The 17,202-nt window shown below is 40.9% G+C and overlaps 1 protein-coding gene across 1 annotated transcript in view; it reads left to right on the top strand.

Annotated features, from left to right (window-relative positions):
• Positions 1-17,202, top strand: part of LOC129071112 (vascular endothelial growth factor receptor kdr-like) — a 168,307-nt gene that overhangs the window by 45,342 nt on the left and 105,763 nt on the right. The window contains exons 3-4 of the mRNA XM_054574237.1: positions 1,320-1,540; positions 14,815-14,942. Coding sequence (XP_054430212.1) covers positions 1,320-1,540; positions 14,815-14,942 — 349 coding nt within the window. The remainder of the gene's footprint in view (positions 1-1,319; positions 1,541-14,814; positions 14,943-17,202) is intronic.

The following is a 17,202-nucleotide window of genomic DNA, read 5'->3' as shown; positions in this document are numbered from 1 at the left end:
AGTGAGGGGTTGGGACGGGGCAGACCTTGCACCATTGTCTTCTACCTGACTCCTGGTCATGCTGTCTACAACTCCTCCTTTTATTTTTTTTTTAAGTCTTTTAACCACAATCATGGCAACATGATGTTTTCAAAATGGTTAGAAGTACATTGCTCTTGAAGAATGTCCTCAAGGTGGGCAATGGCTCCCCACACCACTTCATGGTTTACCTTCTGTTCACATCAGTGAATTTATGGGTCATGATAAATAGTCATCTAATACATGTGTGAATGCTGGAGATGATATATGACATGGGGAAGGGTATCTGCCTTTGACAGAGGAACAGGAGTCAAATCTGGCTCCATCCCAACCCCAATTTCCACTCTCTTTCACATATGCTGAGGGCATGCATTTGCAAAACGATTCCAAGTAAGGTCTCTAAATGAGACTTCACAGCATCCTGTAAGAGGAGGATCACAGTCCCTATTTTGCAAATGAGAACCCTGAGACCTAAAAAGCTTAATTAACTGTCCAAGGTCACATAACTGAACAATGGTACTGAGACTTGATATACAGTTTCCTTTGTCATCCCTGCATTTTTTTTTCAATTATTGTGCCACAGATTCATTTTGTTATAAGGGAATGGGAGGAGAAGAAAATTATCGGTGAGATGCAGATATAGAGTCCTGTCATTTTGTCTGCACGTGAAAGAAATACAACGAATTTAAAGTTAACTTTGTCCCTGGTTCTCTCCTACAAAATGCAGGGAGAGGTAACCCAGCCACATGTCCTTTCAGAACTCACTTGCCAAAAAAGCCTTTTAAATGAAGCGAAGCAACAAGGTATAACTCAAAAATAGAAATAAAAACCTAGACTTGGACCTACTACATAGGATTTTGAGTTTGGGTCCTGCCAGCAACATTCTGGGCAAGGCCCTTTTTCTCCCCAAGTCTTGTAGTTCTCATTCTCCAAGTCCAAATCATAGATCCAGAAAGGATCTCAGAAATCACTTACCTCAGTATTTCCTTCTGCCTTTGGATGTTTAATGTCAAACACTCCAAAGCCCATGTGTTGATTGAGAGATCTGGGCTGAGGGTATAGATTGGGTAGAGGAGGAAGTGTAGAGGTAGGCAGGAAGAAGGACAAAAACATAACATGGTTTCAGATGCTCCTCATACCCATAGTTAGGTGTTCCAATCTTGGGGCCAATTTTTTTCATGGAAACTAAGCTACCTGTTATAACTCTTCCTTCAGGATCCACGTTGGGAGCTAGAGCAACATTGCTTCTTCACTGTCCTTTCCACGCCTGACTCAGCCTATTTTTTGTGTTGTATTTTCAGGGGAATGGCTGCCATTACCTGGACCTGGGGCACTGGGTCTCCAGGAAGCCGGGCCCGCATCTTAGAGCGCCCCTGCCCTGATAACCCCCTTGTTACTTGCAACCGGCTCACCATCTTCCCCACAGAAGCTGGCGACACGGGCTACTTTACATGTAGCTACAAGGATGTTGCTGACATCAAGGATCCAAATGACAAGGCCAGTGTGTACGTGTATGTCAAAGGTGAGTGAGTGAGTGTCTCTGGCTTTGAGAATGAAGGATCTTGCATTTGTTCTGGATGTGTAGGTACAGAAATCCCTAGATCAGTTCGGAATATGTTGGAGGGCTTTTTGAGGACAGTAGAGCAAGAACACATCTTGTGCTTTTAAATTTTGCGAGTGACATCCATCTGAACCTTCATACCCCCATGCGTTACAAAGGTGAAGTTGTTGATCTCTGACCCCGTGAGATAAGAAAAATAATATGATTAGTTCCCAACTTGAGTAGTTAACCAGTGATATGTGAAAGGAAGGGGCTGTGGAGAGGCAGATTCCCCTGACAAGCGACAGGCAAGCTTGGCTTGATCTTCCTCTACTTCCAGATGACCAGGAAGGCTCTTACCATTTGACTCTCCTTTTCAGAACTTTTGTGGCTTTGGGCTATGGTACTGGGGCCTGGATGATTGCTCCTTTTGGAGTATAATTTCTTCTTTAAGAGCACAGAGGGTACCTTTCAGAAGCCTATTTTCTTTGCTCCTCTTACATACCCATTCTCTCTATGAGCCATGTCTTTACTTCCTTATACATTAACTGGTAAGCAAAATCTCTGTAAAGCAGCAAACTTGGCCCTGAAGAAGACTTAAATCTCAACCCACAGTCCTCCTGGGCTTCCAAAGATACAGGTTAAACAAGTCTTAAGGGACCATAGTAAGGATTAGGATAAGTTGGAAACAGCTCGGTGCTAGGTGACATGGATTCTAGTCTTGAGTCCATTGCTTTTTAGTACAAGTCACTCATCTCTCTGACTCTCAGTCTCCTTGTCTATAAAATGAAGGCTTTTCATAAGGATTTAGAGATGATGTGTGTGAAATCTTTTCATGCCATGCCTTATAGTTAGTAGGCATTGTGTAAAATCTATGAAAACATTTTGTAAATTGTACGGTGTCATGCAAAAGAAACCATGGATTATTGTCAATGTGTTATCCCTGATGGAACCACCTCCACTACTCTATGATGAATCCCAGGGGAGGGGAGGATAAAAGTCATGAAAAGGCAATGGTACGTTAAGTACACATTATCATCTGGGGAAGTTTATGGCTCAGGGTGTACACCAGACTGCCAGGAGACCCGGATGTTGACAAGGAGATAGGCTGGGACAGAAATGATGGGATAAAATCCAGGAGTCTCTAGAATGCTACGGTAAGGAGTTTGGGCCTCATTCTGTGCTTGCCAATGCTTAATTCACACTTCAAGCTGGGATGAAGATTGAAGTCTTGTTGTTAGCCCGAGCTCCTCACTCAGGTTTGGTATAGAGTATGAAGATCCTGAAATTTGACTCAGATCGTAAAGATGAAGGTTCTTCTCAGAAACATTGATCTCCCTAAACTTCCCTTTGGTGGGACTTCCAAGAGAAGAGTTTATGTTCCCATTCTCCCACCCCTTACCCCCTAGACATTATGCTGCTAACCCAATAGGAGACACTGTGAGAATAATAAACCTCGGTATATGCAAGAGCTTTACAGGCCTGGTTTGCACTCTGAGCATCTTAAAATAAAGAATTGCTAGGAATGAGGCTTTGGGATCTGAACTTTTAAATATGTTTCACATTTAGTTCTAGTTGGTATACAATATAATGTGAGTAATATTAGTTTCAAATGTACCATATACTGATTTGACATTTTCATACCTTACACTGTGATCACCCCATTAATTCTAGTCATCATCTGCCACTGTGCAAAATTATCGCAGTATTATTGACTATATTCCCCTTTCTCTTTTCTTCCATCGCTTCACTCCCTGCCTTCTGCTACCCATCACTTTGGTTTGTCCCTTTTTTTTCTTTTGTAGCGAATTTATTGGAGCGACACTAGTTCACAAAATTACACAGGTGTCAGGTGCACAGTTCTGCCACATCTCATCTGCACATGGTATTGTGTGTTCACCCCCACCAACTCAAGCCTCTGTCCATTCTGTGAATCCTTTTCTGTTTTGTTTTTAGATTTGGCATATAAGGGAAACCACACAGTATTTGTCTTTCTCTGCGTGACTGACTTCATTGAACATAATACCTTCTTGGTCCATCCATATTGTTACAAATGGCAAGATTTCATTCTTTTTTTCTTGCTGCATTATATCCCATTGTAAACGGCATCATCTTTATCCATTCATCTATCAGGGCACACCAAGTTTGCTTCCATATCTTGGTTATTATAAAAAAATGCCACAGTGAACATAGGGGTGCACATAACTTTTCAAATCAGTGTTCTCATTTTCTTTGGATGTATATCCAAAGAAAAGTAGAATTGCTGCATTGTATGGTATATCTATTTTTAGTTTTTACAGGGATCTCCGTACTGTTTTCCATAGTGGGTGCACCAGTTTGAAGTCCCACTAGCAGTGCACAAGGGTTTTGTTTTCTCCCCATTTGCACCGAAACATGTTATTTATTGAGTTTTTGATAATAGCTATTCTGACTGCTGTGATGTTGTATCTTGTGGTTTTGATTTATATTTTCCTGATGATTAGTGATGTTGAGTATCTTTTCATATGCCTATTAGCTATCTGTATGTCTTCTTTGGAGAAGTGTCTTTTCATGTCCTTTGCTCATTTTTCAATTGCATTTTTTAAACTGAGCTGTGTGAGTTGCTCATATGTTTTATATCAACTCCTTATTGAAGATATCATTCATGAATATATTCTCCTATTCATTAGGCTGTCCTCTTGTTTTGCTGAAGGTTTCCCTCACTGTGCAGAAGGTTTGTAGTTTGATAAAGTCCCATTTTTTTATTTTTGCTTTTGTTTCCCTTCCTCTAAATGATATTACTCAGAGTGGTGTAAATTTGTTTACTACCTATGCTTTCTTCTGGCAGTTTTGTAGTTTCAGGCCTTACATTTAAGTCTTTAGTCCATTTTGTTCTTATTTTTGTATGTGGTATAAGACAGTAGTCTTATTTCATTTTTTGCATGCATCTGTCCAGTTTTCCCAACACTACTTGTTGAAGAGATTGTTGTTACTCCGTAGGGTATGTTTACCTCCTTTGTCATAGCTTTGTTGACCATAGAAACAAGGGTTTATTTCTGGGCTCTCTATTCTATTCCAATGATCTATGTGTCTGTTTTTGTGACAGCATCACACTGTTTAGATTAATATTGCTTTGCAGTATAGTTTAATATGAGAGTGTGATACCTCTGACTTTGTTCTTCTTTATAAAGCTTGCTTGGGGTATCGGGGGTCTTTTGTGGTTCTATATTTTTTTAAAATTAGAAAAAAATAAGATTATTTATTCTAGTTCTGAGAAGAAAGGAAGGAGAAAGAGAAGGAGAGAAACATCAATGTGTGGTTGCCTCTCACAAGTCCCCTGCTGGGGACCCGGCCTGTCACCCAGGCATGTGCCCTGACTGCGAATTGAACCGGTGAACCTTTGGTTCACAGGCCGGCACTCGGTCCACTGAGACACACCAACCAGGGCTTCAATTTCTTTTTTAAATGTGTTTCAGCTTCAGAGTACAGGTCTTTCACATCTTTGATTAAATTTATGTCTAGGTATTTTATTCTTTTTGATGCGGTTTTAAATGCGATTGTTTCTTAATTTCTTCTGATTGTTATTAATGTATAGAAATGTTGTTGGCTGTGAGTTTGTCATATGTGGCCTTTATTATGTTGACAAATGTTCATTCCCTCTAATCCCACTTCAGTAAAAGTTTTTATCATAAATAAGTGCCAAATTTTATCAAATGCTTTTTTGCATCTATGGATACAATCACATGATTTTTATTATTCATTTTGTTTATGTGGTGTATCACATTTATTTATTTGTGAATAGAGTTCTGACCATGCATCCCTGGAATAAATCCCCCTTGATCATGGTGTATTAACTTTTTTAATTCAGTGCTGGATCCAGTGTGTTAATATGTTGTTGGGAATTTAGCATTTATATTCATGCTATCTAATATCAAAATACACTACAAGGACATAGTAATGAAAAGAGCGTGCTACTGGCGTAAACACTGATATACAGATCAATGGAACAGAATTGAGAGCCCAGAAATAAACCCATGACTTCATGGTCAATTAATATTTGACAAAGGAGGCAAGAACATACAATGGGGGTAAAAACAACCTATTCGATAAATGGCGATGGGAAGATTAGACAGATACATGCAAAAAATAAAATTTTTATTTTATTTTTTAGATGATACACAAGAATAAATTAAAAATGAATTAGAGATTTAAATGTTAGATTCAAAACCGTGAAGTCCTAGAAAAAAACATAGGCAGTAAAATCTCTGAGATTTCTCATAGCAATATTTTTTCTGATATATCACCTCAGACGAGAAAACGAAAGAATAAATAAACAAATGGGACTACATCAAACTACAGTTTTTTGGCACTGCAAAGAAAACCATCAACAAAATGACAGGACAACTCACTGAATAAGATAACATATTTGCCAGTGATACATCCGATAAGGGGTTAATATCCAAAATTTATAAAGAACTTATACAACTCAATACCAAGAAAACAAACACACCTTTGTAAACATGTATGCACGCAACAGAGGAGCATCTCAATATGAAAATGGAGAGACTGACAGCAATACAGGCACAGTAGGGGATTTGAACATCCCACTGTCATCAATGGATAGAACTTCAAGTAAAAAAATTCAACAAGGCAACAGCAACCTTAAACAACACACTGCATTGGATGGCTTTAATTGATATGAACAGAACATTTTATTCCAAAGCAGCAGGGTCTACATTCTTTTCAAGTGCACATGGAATAGTCTCAAAGATAGACTGCATTTTAGGACACAAAATAAGCCTTAACAGATTAAAGAAGATTGAAGTCGTACTCGGATTCTTTTCTGACCACAATGGTACGAAACTAGAAATCAAATGCAAAGTAAAACCCCTGAAAAACATTCAAACACAACATGGAAGCTAATAACATGTTATTAAACAGTACATGCATTAATAATGCAGAGAAGATATAAAAATTACCTGGAAACAAATGAAAATCAACACACAACCCAAAGTTTATGAGAAACAGTGAAAGGAGTCCTGAGAGGGAAGTTTGAGGTAGGTTTGTAGCAAGAAGCAAGAAAAATTCAAATAATCTAAACCTACACCTAAAATAACTAGGAAAGGAAGAACAAAGCCCAGAATAAGTGGGAAGAAATCATAGAGATCAGAGTGAATTCCCTTTTCTCCATATCCTCACCAACACTTGTTTGTTGATTTATTGATGGTAAATAGCCATTCTGACAGGTGTGTGGTGATATCTCATTATTGTTTTAATTTGCATTTCTCTGATAATTAATGATGTTGAGCATTTTTTTCATATGTCTGTTAGCCATCTGTAATGACCTCTTCGGAGAAGTGTCTATTCAGGTTTGCTCATTTTTTAATTTGATTGTTTGTCTTCCTGGTGTTGAGCTGCGTAAGTTTTTTATACATTTTGAAAATTTACCCCTTATCAGATGTATCATTGGTGAATATGTTGTCCCCTACAATGGGTACCCTTTTCATTTTGTTGATGGTTTCTTTTATTATGCACAAGCTTTTTCAGTTCGATGCAGTTCCATTTGTTTAATTTTTCCTTTATTTCCCTTTCCATAGGAGACATGTTGGCAAAAATATTGCTATAGGAAATGACTGAAATTTTACTGCCTATGCTTTCTTCTAAGATTTTTATGGTTTTGCAACTTACATTTAAGTCTTTTATCCATTCTGAGTTTATTGTTGTTCATGGCGTAACTGTTGGAGGGAATGCAGACTGGTACAGCTACTGTGGAAAACAGTATAGAGTTTCCTAAAAAAAATTAAAAATCAAATTGCCTTTTGGCCCAGGGATCCCACTTCTGAAAATATATCCCAAGGATCCCAAAATACCAATTTGAAAGAATATATGCACCACTATGTTCATAGCAGCACTATTTACAATTGCCAAGCGGTGAAGACAGCCAAGTGCCCATCAGCCAGGCAGAGCTACTGATTCAGGGGGACAGATCAGGAGAGTCTCCCATTGAGGGTAATGCTGGCCAAGCCCACATTAGGGAGCAAAGCACTTTGTTCTGGTCCCAGACAATGGCGTCAGAGGGACTCACTCTTAATATCCCTGCTCTGAGCTGCTCTTCTTTCCCTCCAGGGAACTGAGCTCACTGGAGCAGCGTATCCAGAACTTGGAAAGATAGATCCAGTCTTCCACTGGGGGTACTGCCCATAAACCTGTAGGATGGGGGCGTGCACTTTTTCCAGTTCCCCGGGTATCATTGGATGGACTAGCTTTCCAGGGATATAAGAGTGGCCTTTCCACCCCCACCCCTCCCACCATGGGGTAGTCACATACCTCTGCCCTTGCCTGTCTGGTCCTCAGACAAAAGCTCTCCCAGAAGACATGCTCCAGAGTCCCAGCTCTGTGCCATGATCTAGTCCTCTGCTTGGCTGAACTGAGCAAAATGGGGCTAGCCAAGTGATTAAACAGGTTGGGGGAGGGTTTCTGGCTGTGCTCTCGACATGGGGGAGACTAGCCCTCTTTCCAAAGCCACATAGTTTAGTCACTGTCTGGGTCTCTGCCAAGAGCCTTCCCAGAAAATGTGGACCCCAACAGTCAGTGCTGGCTGAGGCCAGCAGACCCCTCTGCAGGACCCAAGTAAGGCAGAGTGGGCTCACCAGCAGTCAGAAACTGGGAAATGCACTTTCCCAGATGGTTCTGTAACAATAGGGGTGCTCATTCCTGAAAAAGCAGTGTTTGGGTCTCCCACTGATTTTCACCACCAGGTGTAATGTGGGCTTCTTTTCTCATTTCTGTTGCTCTGGATAAGGGCTCTCTGCCTTGGGTTGAGACCTCACGCTCCTGGGTGGAGACACAGAAAGGGCTAGCCATCCTTCTTACCAGTCTCTATGTGGTTTCTTCTGTAAATCCGTGGTTATAATATTCCAGTTCAGTTAGACTTCAGTTGGTAATTCAGGTTGATTGCTCTGTAATTTAGCTGTAAATATGGTTTGGGGCTGGGAGCAGGTGAGTGTAGCTTCCACCTACTCTGCAGCCATCTTGGAATAGGGATCTGAATTTTAATATGTGTTGTTAGCCTGGTGCCAGTAATTAGATAATTTGTGATTTTAAAAATAACCTGACTTCACGGCATCTCTCTAAGTTAATGATTGCTGGCTACCTCTTATATCTACTGCCTGAGAGGAAGATGGAAGGAAAGATCTTCCAAAGAGAACATGAGAGGTTATATGTCACTGCATTGGTAAATGAGTGCTTCACGAAGGCTTCGTGAAGGAGAAGCTGGGACTCAGGCTCTGTATAAGCAAGAGTTTATCCTGAATATGATCCTGTTCAAAGGTGGAACAGGCTTTCTTTCAAGGGTAGTAAAGTAAGCCAGATTAAACAGACCAGCTGACAGTAAAGACCTTCAGACAGGTTAGAAGGGAGGGAACAGGTGCTTTTTAGGGTCATATTCTCTAGTAGGAATGAGTCTGTGATCTGAGTGTAGACGGGACCTGACAGTGGTAGGAATTTCTAGGCAAGTGAACAACACAAGTAAAGGAGTAGAGACCATAAGTCCTGCTTGGGTCAGAGTGAGTGGGTGAGAATAGCTGTTGTGGAGGGATTCGGAGAGAGGGAGGTTTGGCAGAAGGCTTATCACGGATATGTTCTTTCCCTTGGGCAGTCCTCCCAAGATAATTCTTCTTAGAAATGTTAGCTACTAACACCTTAACGCGTTTTATACTTCGACTTCTAAGAAAGGAGCTTGATTCCATGCAAATCTTATTAGCCATCCCCCTGCAATGCTTTTTCTGTACTTTGAATGTCCTTTAGCTTTTCCTTTGTATTCTGATAAAGATCTTGGAGAGAGGTCACATGTGTATGCTTTTTCCACACCTTTTCCTTTTCTCTCTAGATTTGGCTGTTGGCCCTGAGTCCCCAGGCATTGTAAACCCCTGGTCCACACCCTCTTTTCCATTAGGAAACTAGTCTCTTCGACAGCACAATAGCTGGGGCAATGGGGATAGGACAGGTCTCCCGTTGACTCAGGATGGGAGTGTCCTTTCCTCACCAGCGCCAGTCCAGCTCTGGACTAGCTGTGGTCTGGTTCTGGCTCGATTAAAGGATCTTAGGATACAGAAAGGAAAGGACTCTTAGGGGCTAGTTGCATAATTTCCCTCCCAGCTTTGTGGATGTTGGAGCATGTTAGGAATGGGAGTGGCGATGCTAACAGGAACTGTTCTGGAGCCAATGATTTCAAGAACCACCATATATCAAGGGCTGTTAGGACCCATAGAGGTTGGTTCATCATTCCTCCTCAAAAAGGATTTAGAGAAAATGAAGCCTTGTTCAAGGTCATATGGGTAGTTAATGGCAGAGCAAGGGCTAGGACCCAGGGTTCATGACTCCTAGAGGGAACTCCTAGAAGTTCCCTTTTTGGAGCTAGTGAGGTGTATGTACATGGGGTCTCTCAGGCCACTCGTTGGGGAGGAGTTTGGCGGTGTTTAGAGGGCTGAACTCAATGTCCTGAACCAGCGCATACCTGCTTTTATTTGTTTATTTGTGTGTTTATGTATGTGTGGGACGCTTCTAAGTTTTCAGTTTATATCGATTCTTAAGGTTATGGACTTTAAAGCCTGGGTTCAGACTGTGACTTAGCAGTGTCGTTTCTCATAAGTTACTTACCCTCTTTATGCTTCAGTTTACCCGTTTACAAAATGAGAATAGTAATCAACCTCATAGGGCTCATGTAAGAACTGAACAAATTAATACATACGCAGTCCTTATATTAGAGACGAGGACATAAAAGTGCTCGATAATGTTAGTCATGAATATTACCTCATGTATAGGATGGATTTCAACTGCTTTTAAGAAAGTGTAAAAACCACTGCTTTGTACCAAATTTTTTTTCTCTTTGACATTCCCTGCCAATATCCCATCTTTCTTCAAGTCTCTGCAAGCATCCCAAGGCCATCTGTGGTTTGTACCTGCATGGTGTCAGGGTTTGAGCAGCGTGGAGAAGATCATTGGGTGAAGACTCTGGAAAAACAGATTCACAAAGAGATTTCTACTAACCTAATAGTATGAACCTACTCAAGTCCTTTCCCCATTCTGAATGTCACTTTTCCTATCTCTCAAAAGGAAAAAGGACTCATGGACATGAACAACAGTGTGGTGATTGCTGCGGGGAAGGAGGTATAAGGGGACTAAATAGTGATGGAGAACATACAATAAAGATTAAATTAAAAAATGTAAAAAGAGGGCTAAACTAGCTATACTAGTTGGTTCTAATGGGATCTTCCAGCTCCAAAGGCTTCTGTATCCAGCCAATCCTTGTGAGTTTCTCTTCTGTGGTTTCTAAATCCTTTTAACCACAAAGTTCTCACCTTAGGAACACCCAAATTTTCCCGCTTTTCTGAAAGACCACAGTCTCTGCTGGCAGCTGGGAGGGAAGAACACTTATCTATCTGAAGGGTTCAAGACTTCCAAAATATTGCATTCATGGTTATAAACAAGTTGATCTTCAGTCCTGTTTGCCTCCCTGGACTACATTGCTCCCTCCCCTTTTCCTTGCCTCAGTTATACATTGGGCGTTGGGACGCCATTGTCTCCACTGATGTCAGCATTCTTGGCGCCATTTGGGTTCGGTTGGGTTTCATGTTAAGGATCTAAATGTCAATGGGACATGAAACCTGGAGGCTACGTGCCTCTGTCTGTCACTTTTGACCTGTGTTCTCTGTCTTTCATGGTATCCTCTACCACTTCCCATTTACCTAACTTTGAGCAATTATTAGTGACATAAATCACTAGGGAAATTTATTAAGTAAAAAACCTCCTCTGAACCCTCAGTCACCCAATTCTAACCATGCTGGAGGCTTGGAAAGGAGTTTTCAGTGCATTTACTTCTGCATTGAAGTGCTGGAGATAAGGCTGTCAGATTTGATGAGGAAAGTTTAGGAGTGTGTTTCCCAATATTTTGGGCCCTCTGTGTTGATCCATTGGCATTCATGTCCATGTAACATTCCCTAAGTCTTAAAACCAAGCTTATCTCATGACTTATAGCATTGTTCTGGGCCAGCCACTTCCACACCTCTGCTCATGTGGTGCTCCCATGCTGGAAAGTCTCCAGGCAGTCTCCACCATCTCTGCCTGAAAAACCATATCCGTCCTTCAAAGGACCATCTTAAATGTCACCTCTCTCACCTGTAATCCCAGAGCATGGGAACCGAATGGAATCTCACATTCTTTCATTTTTCAGATGTTTTCTGACTTCTTACAATGTGCCAGGTATGTGATAGATGCTAGGTGCACACACACAAACATGAATGAAGATGTGACCTTTGACTTTATGCAATAGACAACCTGAGAGGGAGCAGAATGGCATATAGTATTTCCAATGGTTATTTTAACAGATATTTCTAATACAGCCATAGTTCTTACCTATTTTGGAGTCGATATCAGGATTAGGTTCATTGGTAAGTTAAAACCCTAAGTAATAGTGACTTAAGCAAAACATAAGGATGGGGGCAAAATCTTCAGCTGCTACAGCAGCTCTGTGATCTACAAGGATCTGTTGTGCTACCTAAGAGTCCAATATGACTGCTCAACTGCCAACCCTCACATCTGTATTCTATCCATCAGGAAGGGAAAAGGGAGGGGGAAAAAAGTCCTTACTCTTAAAAGAGATTTCTAATTATATTTAATTGGAAATTAAATTAGAACTTAGTTACAGGGTCACATCTAGCTGCAAGTGAGTCAGAGAAAAGAAGTTTTTATTCTGGGTGGCCTATAACTGGCACAAAATCATGATTTGATGGATAAGAAAGAAGAGGAGAATATATATTGGGGTAAAAAGCTAACAGTTTCTACCATAAGGTCACAAAACAACTTGGGAGGCTGATATAATTCTGAACAATCCCCACCTCCAAAAATATATAACTCACCCACACAAGACTATGCATATAATTTCAGAGAATTCATAGGTGCTGAGTATACAACAGTGTGCATGACACATGAGATCCCTGATATAATAGAAGTTACAGACTAGTATAATAAATGAGGAAATATGTCCTATGATATCAGGTAGTGATAAGTGCTATAAAGAAAAATGAAGCAGGGTAATGGGGCAGAAATGATAACAAGAGAGTCGAGGAAGCCTTCTGTTACAAGGACATCACTGGGCAAAGACCTGAATGAAGTGATAAGCACCATGTGAGTATATGGGAGAAAGACATTCAAACCAGGAAACAGAAAGTTGTAAAGATCCTGAAGTGGAAGTGGGCAAGGGAATCAATAAGGAAGGAGGCCGACGTGTCTGGAATAGCTTTTGTGAGAAATGATAGGAGATGAGATCAAAGAGATAATGGAGAGACAAGATAATTTAAGTGCTTTTAGAGTATGGTAAGGCCTTTGAATTTTATCCTGGATGCAATAGATAGCATTGGAAGGTTTCAGAAGGGGAATGATGTGATAATTCTGCCTGCTGTGTGGAAAACAGACTTTAGGGAGAAAACAGTGGAAGCGGGGAAGCAATTAGGAAGGAATTCCAATAATCCTAGGGTGATATGATGGTGAATGGACCAGGGAGAAAAGTAGGATGGAAGGGTTAAATGTACATTTTTTTAATCTTTTAATATTTATAATTTAAAAGGATATGATCCATTAACATATAAGGCTCTTTCCACCTCATTTGTTCCTTTTGACAACCTCACCTGGAACTCAGGGAAAGCATTATTATCTTAATTTTTAAAAAAGAAGTGAAGGACCATAACTTGCCCCAAATCTCAGAGTTGTGAAAGCTGACACATCCAGCATAATTTATTTAGTGCTAAGTATATTCCTTGGACTGTTTGTTATCTCTTTCTGCTATGAGATCCTGAGATGTTTTTCTTTGTTTAATTTTAATTTTGAAATAATGTCATGCTTACTGAAAAACTTCAACATTAGTACAAATAATTTCTATATATTCTTTACTAGCTTCTCCAAATGTGAGCATTTTCATAATCAGTAAAATTATGAAAATCAATAAATTAACATAGATTTAATGCTACTTGTATACCTATTCAAATGTCACCAATTGCTTTATTAGTGTCCTTTATCTGGTCCAGCATTGCACATCGGATTTGGTTGCCAGGTCCCCTTATTCTCCTCCAATCTGTGACAGCTTCTCAATCTTTCCTAGGCTTTTGTGACCTTGACATTTTTGAAGCATACAGGCCAGTTATTTCACAGAATTTATCTTAATTTGAGTTTTCTGATATTGCCTCACGGTTAAATTCAGTTGGTACATTTTTGTCAAGAATATCAAGAAGTGATGTCTCATTAAGAGTCTCATGGCATCTATTCTGTTACTGATCATATTAAATTTGGTCACTTGGTTAGGGTTTGTTTGCCAGCCCCCATCCACTGTAAAGTTATTATTTTTCCCTTTGTAATTAATGAGTAAGTAGACTTTTTTAACTGACAAGTAAGCTGAGACATGGAGATGTGTAGTAACCTACCCAATGGTATACAAGTGGAAAGTGATGGAGGATCTCTTCTCTAAAGCTTGCAACTACTCTCCTGTTGCACTATATTCACATTGCCTCTTGAAAGATGCCAGGCCTCCCTCCTAAAGGCTTTGCCATGCTGAATTTGGTTTCATTCTGTCCCTCTTAGCTTGTTGAAATTAAGAAAACAAAAAGCTTTGTGGCAGCATTTTCCTGATTTGGGGGTTGAGCTAGTTAGCCACTGAAATGGTTGTGAAAGGAGCTCTCTTCCTCTGGTCCCAGGATCAGCATCTGATAAAGGGCATGGGACCTTCAGAACTCTGGTTCCCTTCCCCTCTCTTTCCACCTGCTGTTTTTATTTACCTTATTGCCTAGGAAAGGCTGGAAAGGCTTATTGGTAGAAAATAAATAGTCCTGATACTCAACTCTGGAAAAACTCATTAGATAAAAAGATTCCTTTTTTTATGTTTGGGGTATGGTAATGGTGAGGGTGATCACCCTAAACCTTTTGGTCTCTGCCATTACAAATCTTTAAAAAAAAAACACTCCTGATGTTTCCCATACGTATTTGAAAAACTCCTTGTGTTCTTTCCTGGCCCTTGTGGAAAAAAAATATATTTGGGCTTAGAGTTAGGAGACACGGGATCTAAGCCCTGACCAGATCCCTTATTGAGTTCTTTTTCTTCTCTGAACCTTAATTTCCCCTTGTATAAAATGGCAGCACTAAATATAATGATCTCCAGGGGTCATATAAAACTTATGGATCCTTATCCTAATGAAAATACCAGTGCCAGTCTGATTTCTCACCCTCTGCAGACGACAACCAGACCTTCGTGGAGACCTACTACGATATGCCACTGTTGATCACTGTGTTTACTGAAACCCAAGAGGTGGTTGTGCCCTGCCGCGTCACTTCTCCTGATGTCAGCGTCAAACTTCAGTTGGTAAGTTGCATCGCTGGGGTCTCAGATAGAGGACTTGTTGCTATCTAGAGTATGAAATATAAAGAGAGTGAGAGATAGTATTTCAGTCTCATTTCTGGTACTTGCTCCAGCTGTGTCATGTCTTCCTCTTTGGAGCAGTATATAGAAGCAGGCATGCTACTATTTTACTGTGGACCAGTATCACCACGGGAGTTTTATAAAAACTAGGGGAAAAGGTGATGGATGCTTAGATGTCCTGTAAGACCCCATGTGGACTGTATGTAAATGCTGTCCATGCCTGCAGGTCTCAGGCCAGAGTGCTTTTCTTAAATAGAAAATGGCGGATAGTTTTCAGAGAAATACACAAGGAGAAGAAAGGGAAGGGAAACCCACCCATTTAGCTTGATCAGTTAAATCAATCTTGGTGATGAATGGAGTAACACATGTTCCTTGTAGATCACCTTCACAGCCACCAAAGCCCTCAGCATCCATAGTTGTGTAACATCACTACAAATTTTAAAAACGATTCATGCATATCACCTCCTTGGAGCTGCACACGTAACTACTCTGTAAAGTGGATAGAGTTGGTTTTAGTATTTCCATTTTACATATGAGGGATCTTAGGCTTAGAGAAAAGGAAGAACTTGCATATGGTCTCTATTTCAGACGGGTCATAGTCAAAGGTAAAAATAGATGTTCTGATTTCCTGTCTAATGTTCCAGCTATTATCCTTGTGGCCTTCTTAATGGTGGCAGCTACCTCTGTTCTCCTCCTGGATGCGCTGTTCCTTTGCTCCCAAGCCCTTTCTCACTTTCATGTTAGGAAAAAGCCGTGAACCTCCCACAGCAACAGGCAAAGATCATTCCACTTTTCTTAGATAGCGGGAGTGTCAGCATTTTCCCAATGCCTTCGGTCAGTTCAGCTGTGAAAACTGAGAGATGGATTAGCCCAGAAATTGTGTCTGGTAGCAACAGCTGATGTGGCAAAGGAAGGTGCAAAAGCCCATGGGCAGAAGAATTGAATCTCTTAAAAAGTTCCACAAGACCTTAGTGTCCATTAGCCACTCGCTGAAGACCACACTATCCTCCTCTTTCCAGGCTTTTCTGCCCCTTGGGTTGTTAGGAGGTTATATACTCAGAGGAGCAGCCCTCAGCGCCATGTTGTCATCCTCCCTCCACTGAACTACCAGCACCCACTCTTCTCTGGGACATTCTTTTGGCTCTTTCTAAAGGGAAAAGGAAGGTGCTCCTTGTCTTTGGGACTTGGTCCAGAAAGAAGCAGTGGCCTGGGGGAATGGGTGGAGCAGGGAGGATGCAGTCTGCTGTAGAGTTTATGTGCTTGGCTGGCCACCTCATCCTTCCTCTACCTAGTAGTGGCCAGAGTGTCCTGGCCCACCCACCAGGCCTCCTTGGTGGGGCTTGGAGTCACTGTGTCTCTTTCCTCTGCTAAAAGGAAACGCTACGTGGGGAAGGGACTGACCTGTCTAATTTAAAACATCCTTTTCTAAAATTAAATCCCAGTAGGCAGCCAGTTTACCTCCAGATGACGTGCCAGGGCATGAGAGTAGAGGCATAACCAAGATTTGCTTTTTCCTAAGGCCTTAGCTGCTTTAATTAGAATAGGCAACCTCATGGTATCCAGAAATCTTTCCCTTCCATTAAAAGGGGATTCAAAGACAACAACCCGTAAAATTTCACATTCTTTTCTAAACACCAACATTTTCCACAGTTCAAGTTAGCTTCTTTATTATCTCATGGTATTCTGAAACAAAAATGCAACTTACTGCTGCCCTTTAAAGAGCTGTAGGCTAAAGACCCCACCTCAACCCTTAGACACCCCTTTCAGCTTGAAGCTTGGCTACTGTGATCTGACAGGTGGATTAAATGGGTGCCCCCACCTTGGCTGGCATAGCTTAGTCAGTTGGAGCAACGTCCCATACACTGAAAGTGTGTGGGTTTGATTCCTGGGCAGGGCACACACTTAGGTTGCCAATTAGGTCCCTGGTTAGAGTGCGCACGGGAGGCAGCTAATCACTGTTTCTCTTTCACACTGATCTCTCCCAGCCTCGCCCCCAAGCAAGGAAAAAATATCCTTGGGTGAGGATTAAAAAAAAGTGCCCTTGGGAAACATATAAGAGGGATTTTCATCACATTGTAAACAGCTCTTGAGTTGGTCTCTAGAATCAGGTCAGTTTCCATAAGCCTACTGAAAGAGAAGTTATGGACTAAGAATGAGGAAACCTAAAGTGTAGGTTGGATAATGATCCTCAGCCAGTCAGAAG

This window comes from Pteronotus mesoamericanus, unplaced genomic scaffold (assembly GCF_021234165.1).
Source record: "Pteronotus mesoamericanus isolate MK-2021 breed Mesoamerican mustached bat unplaced genomic scaffold, CSHL_Meso_final contig_256, whole genome shotgun sequence".
NCBI lineage: Eukaryota > Metazoa > Chordata > Mammalia > Chiroptera > Mormoopidae > Pteronotus > Pteronotus mesoamericanus.
This window is presented reverse-complemented; position numbering and strand designations above follow the sequence as displayed.